At 40.7% G+C, this 5682-nt stretch overlaps 1 protein-coding gene across 1 annotated transcript in view; it reads right to left on the bottom strand.

Annotated features, from left to right (window-relative positions):
* Positions 1–5249: 5249 nt before the first annotated feature.
* Positions 5250–5682, bottom strand: part of CHCHD4 (coiled-coil-helix-coiled-coil-helix domain containing 4) — a gene marked incomplete at its 5' end in the record, with an annotated part of 7415 nt that continues 6982 nt past the window's right edge. Inside the window, one exon of the mRNA XM_010139096.1 lies at positions 5250–5682. Coding sequence (XP_010137398.1) covers positions 5598–5682 — 85 coding nt within the window.

The raw sequence follows: 5682 nt of genomic DNA, 5'->3' as shown, positions 1-5682 counted from the left end.
GCAGGAATTCCATAAGCATGGAAATTAATTTGAAAGAGAAAAATGAAAGCACATTAGAGTGAGTCAACACCTTATTTTCTTGTGTACTGGTACCTGAAATGAAGATGGGCATGAGACAGCGTGAGATGACAACAGTCGTCCTAGTAGAAGCTGTTATATATTCCTCATAACAAGCAAACAAGGTCATACACAGTAAATTAAAAGAACTGCCACAGAAAGTTTGGTATTCCTGTACCAAAAAAGAAGGTTTTTGTAGGCCTGTGTACAGTATCACATACCTTGTGATTCTCTCTGTGACTGCGTGTCTTAGGTGGCACGGTAATGCAGAGAATACTAACACCTCACAAGGGATGCATTTGCCCAATACAGAAGAGGCTGGACAGCTGCTTTTAGTATGTGTACAATAGGACCTGTCTTTAAACAGCCACATGAACAACCCTACAGCACCCAAACAGACCAGGTGTCTCACAAGCAGTAGCAACCACACTCCAGATGATAGTAGCAATGATGCATCACTTGGAAATCCTGCATAAGGATGAAATAAGAAACTTTACCCTCAAGAAAAGTAGCCTAGAAAGCTGTGGGAAATGTGTAATGGGGCAGGTGATAGTCTGAACGACGAGCACGTGTAACTTTCCACAGATAAACTCAGGATTGCTGGAGGTCAAAACAGCTGTCACAGCTGTTCGGCACCTGTATCCATGAATACAGGATCACTGTGGCAATGCAGACCCTTACGCATCAAAGTAGTTCCTTAAACGGCCATGGTGAGTGCTGAGCCCTAACTCCGATGTACCAACACATTACTACTAATGCTTTTCCAGCTTCTGCTCTTAATAAGCAGCTAGGAAGGAAACTGTACCCATGCACAACCTTTGTGCGCTGCTCTTCTGAGAGTGGCTCACTGCTATAAAGAACGAGTTTTCTCTGCAGCAGTTACCATGTCTCATGGTTTTTCCATGCTGCTTGATGAAGCTTTCTTTGAATTGATCTAATTCACACGATACGCTCCCTCGAGTCCCCCAGACCTGGAAAGGTTAGTGTGTAATTTGTTATGTGTTGTAGCACTTTTTTTTTTGTACTTAAAACTCCAATTAAAAATACCCAGATGCTTATATGGATGTGAGGTTTGGGATCTATTTTTTAAGATTTTAAACCATGCAGTCCTCAAACCTCATGCCTATTCTTTTTGAGTTAATAAACCACAAACACTCCAAGCATCAGGTTCTTGCTTTGATAGTCTTAGTGTAGTCAGGCAAATGGAGAAAAGCATTCAGCTAATAAGGCAACCATGACACGTTATTTTTCTACTGAGAAACTTACCTAAGAAGTACATTTGGTATGAGAACATGCACAGATTAGAAACACAAAACAGGTACAGTTAATTTATGTAAATGGCATGTTAATTCAATAACTGATCAAAACCCTGTCCTGCAAAGTCTTCTATCTAGGTTCTTGCAGGTGCTTAATTCCCATGAAGTTTAGCATGTGAGGTTTGAGACCTAATGAAGTCTAAAAAAATACTTCACCAGTCCTAAAACTGCTCCTTCACACCGAGTTGATTTGTGGGATGCAAGGCATGAAAACAGAAGTGTGTGACAGGTAGGTGGAAGATGCTCTACCTATAAATGCTCAGAACTCAGGCAGATAGAAGTCTGCCCGTGTCAGCCTCCACACAAAGGCGAGCCAGTGTATTACAGAGACTTACGCTTCCAGCATGACAGTTGCACTTACTCTTTGGGGTCCTGTACAATTCTACTCAGAGAACAGTACCTCTTAAGACCCAGTCTTCATTCTTCACACATTAATGACATGATAAATATTGTCATTCTTTTGTCTTGTGGCTTAGTGGTAAGAAATACGATGCACCACTTTCAAATGCATAGGTCTGAGTTTTAAAAGAGAATTTTGACCCAGGAGACTGTCCCTGGATATTGGTACTAGATAGTACCTGTATGTCCAATGTAGTGATTTCATGGCAAGTGACACAGGCCAGCCTGGGACAACGTGCAGCTCAAGTTTTGCTAGTCCAGATTCTCAGGCCTTCAGCTCTTCTGCATTTGAAAAATCCTGTCTAGCCCTGAACATACTAACCCCAAGTCATTTGTAACATGGCTTTTATGAGAAAAATCACAAGCACTGAGGATATTCCAGTCATTAACTGTGCGGGTAACACCCACTAATAACATCTATACACACTCCGAATATTAAAACATAATGTTTTTTAACTGGACTAACTCCAAAGCAGCATGGGAAATGGTAGCAAGCATGGCACCCAACTGTCAAGTTCTGCCAACCTTTGGTAGTTCCTTGCAGGACCAAATTAGAAGAAAATCAGCAGTAACCAAATTAGTTCATTAGTTTAGGGTCTTTACATTGCAAGAAAGAAGAGATGGCCCCTTGGGCGAGGTAAGGAAACAGAACCAATACCTGTAAGGAGGAACATGACTGGCTGTAGGAGAAAAGAAAGAAATACCAGTATTTGAGAGCCACTGGGAAGGAGACAAAATAGAAAGCAAAAGCTCTGCTACTGATCCACAAGCCATGACTTAGAATTCTAGTCATCTTATCCTTCACAGTCAGAACTAGCCTATAGTGCAAAACACTTTAAAAAAGCCTAACAACTTACTGTTTCAGGCCTTGAGAACCTCGCGCTCTAGCTACGAGTTCACCACCAAAGTGAATTCATAACTGCCTAGTTTGACACTCATCCATGAGCCATACTACATACTATTTTGCATTAGTGGAAAAGAATTATAACGTTGGTATCATAGTCACTGCTGCACTTCTCCACTCTTCCTTCCACTGTGGGGTGGGGGTCTTCTCTCAGGTTCTCAGAATGACTAATAAAACACCAGCTCCAGAGGGGTTAAAAGCAGTTGAAAAACAACTGCAGACAGGCTGGTGCTGTTCAACAAAATGAAGCCGTGCCCAATGAATAGAGCTGATTAACAACAAATGACAAACTGCTGGTAGCTTCTACACTGTCCCACATTAACACTGCTAGAATTGTAATGAGAAGTAAAACAAGAGTCCAAGAAGCATATAATATCCTTTTCTTTCTCCCTAGGAATGAGAAAGTAGGCTCTACCTATTTAGGTAACAACTTTCCTCAAAGAGATTCATTGAGGTGTGATCAGATAAGTGCCTTAGATGAACAGGAGACATCGCTGCAAGGTTTAACAAGGACATTCTCAATAAGAACTGCACAGGATATTTATCTGGTTTCCAACAGAGCCCTGCCAGATCCCCGGATCTACTGATCCTTAGAATAAACTGCAAGAAAAGCATCTCCTTCTAGATACTGTCATGTACATCGCTCTTTAGGATTAGAGCTATGAGTTCCTTTCTCAAAACACCTCAAACACATTACATAGCATTTTTCACACTTTGTGATGTAAGGCCCTTAACACACACTCCATATTTGTACTGGATCGAGCACAACAGGTTACCAAGCCACAGCAGAGTTGGAAAGAAGCAACTCCATCCTAAGCACACCTTCCAATATGTTCGATTACATGCTGCAAGTTTCCCCTGTCAGTATCAGGTTCAGATCCCTAGACACTGAGGACCAGGATACTCACATTTTATGCTTTATACGCAGGTGCTATAAATACCATTACAGAGGATAAATCCAAAACCTGCAGAGCATTGCGGCAACGTGGGAAAGAAAAGCACAGCAGAGAAAAAATAGGAGGCAAACTTTAGAACAGAGCACCCCTTCACAAACAACTCTTGCTCCTTCACAAACAACGCATTGGATTTCCATTTGAACAACCAAAAGCTTGGGTGCATGTGATTTTTACTTTGGTGCCCAGTGTTTATCTGATTGCCTAAGATTTCATTTTCCTGGCCCAAATGCCTAAGCACCAATGTTTATCACCACTGCTTTTGTGCCCATTTACTCAGGTTAACTTGGCATAGCTTCCATGCGCCTGAAAGAGTCACACTGAGAAGCTGTCACACTTTGAAAAGCAGAGACACTGAGTGTACCTGCTCTCCCTGCCCTCAGAACTGAGGGGTTGTCAGCCACTAAACTGCCTACAGTTTATTTTGAGGACTCAAGAGCTGTGCTACAATATAAACAGCTGAAATGCACTGTAAAATTTAACAGAAATTCCCCTCAAACATTCAGAAGCATCATCCCTAACACCAAATTAACTTATACAAACGAGACGCCAAAACATTACATGGAAGCAATGTTGCTGCCCACAGAGACAGACAAGTGTTTAAACACTACTGGACTTAGCAGGCTGCATTATTGCTACTACAACTCTGTGCTTTGGCTAAGTTAAGCAATACATAAGGAGAGGAAAAGAACCAAACAACCCTGCAATGAACATAGCTCCTGAAGCCACAGGTACAATTTGTTTTATAATACAGCTCCCACAGCCTACAATTTGCTAGGAAAGATAAACAAGGTAGCATTCCCTTATCCCATTAAACTACAGCGAACTATTACTAAATTATTTGCACTTCTGAAGCAATTTTCAAATACTTCAATAGCTGTTCAGGTACTCGTTAGTGCTGGTTCATGATCCAGTCTACTACAGCTACTGAAAATGCTTTACGTTTTTTATACCTTACTGGAGAGAAAAGAATGGGACAAGAATAAAAATCTGACAAGCTGGAGCAATTGATCTGCACAACCCATAAACTCATTCAAAGTCTGCTTACCACAAGAAGAGTTACCTCAAAATGAAGCAGTATTACCCCCCAAAAAGCCCATACCACACCACAAAGACGCAGGAGCTTTCAATCAAAGTAAAAAGAATTTGCTTTTTAATATGCACCTAAATCACAGTATCTGTTTTGAGATCATTACATGAGGCAACATCGTCATTGAATTCTCAAAGTATTTTACAAGTGCCTGTCTATACACTGAAGAAGCAGGTACTAACTAAAGGAACCCAAGAATTGTGGTTTCAAAGCAAAAATGAAGCCAGCGATTAACATTCTTTCTACTCATCTTTATCCATGGTTGCACAACACACCATTTTTAAAAATGCAAAAGCCATCACAACAGGTAAATGACATCGAAGGAGACAGGTATTTCAACTGATGCTGGTGGTACAATGCAACCGTAATCTAATAAGGCCATTTAAAATTATGTCACAAATTCTAGATTTAGGTCATTTTCAATGTCCTGTATCAGTCTGGCAAACAAAATCTTTTAAGGAAAAACAATCATGTAATGCAATTAACAGAAAAATACATTGAAAAAGAGCAGCTATTGATCAGAACATACTGAAATGAAGACAGACCTGGTGCGCCAGTGGACCTTTAGTTGAAAGCTGTATATTTAAAGACATTATTCAAGTCAAAACTCAAGGAGAACTTGAGGGTAAAAAAACCCCAGTTGTTAAAGCATTCACTGACAGCAGGTTACACAGCACAGACACATGCACCTTCTTTTTGCAGTATTTATTTGCAAGGCTGTAGCACTGAGATTTCTCCTTCGGCAATAAATTATTTACTATGATACAGTGTATAGAACAATGGTGAAACATTTCTTGATGACTCAGAAGACAGACATACTGCAAAAGTCCATGTCTCTGAAAATGACAAAAGGAGACAATAGCCTCCTTGCGTCTTCATTAGCTAGATCCCTTCTCCTCTTTGGCAGCAGAAGCCTCCACAGGAGCAGCTTCCAAATCTTTGCTTGACTTCTCCTTTTCTTCA

This window comes from Buceros rhinoceros, unplaced genomic scaffold (genome assembly GCF_000710305.1).
Source record: "Buceros rhinoceros silvestris isolate BGI_N320 unplaced genomic scaffold, ASM71030v1 scaffold31206, whole genome shotgun sequence".
Classification (NCBI taxonomy): Eukaryota; Metazoa; Chordata; class Aves; order Bucerotiformes; family Bucerotidae; genus Buceros; species Buceros rhinoceros.
The sequence above is the reverse complement of the archived record's forward strand: the minus strand, read 5'-3'. Positions and strand labels throughout refer to the sequence as shown.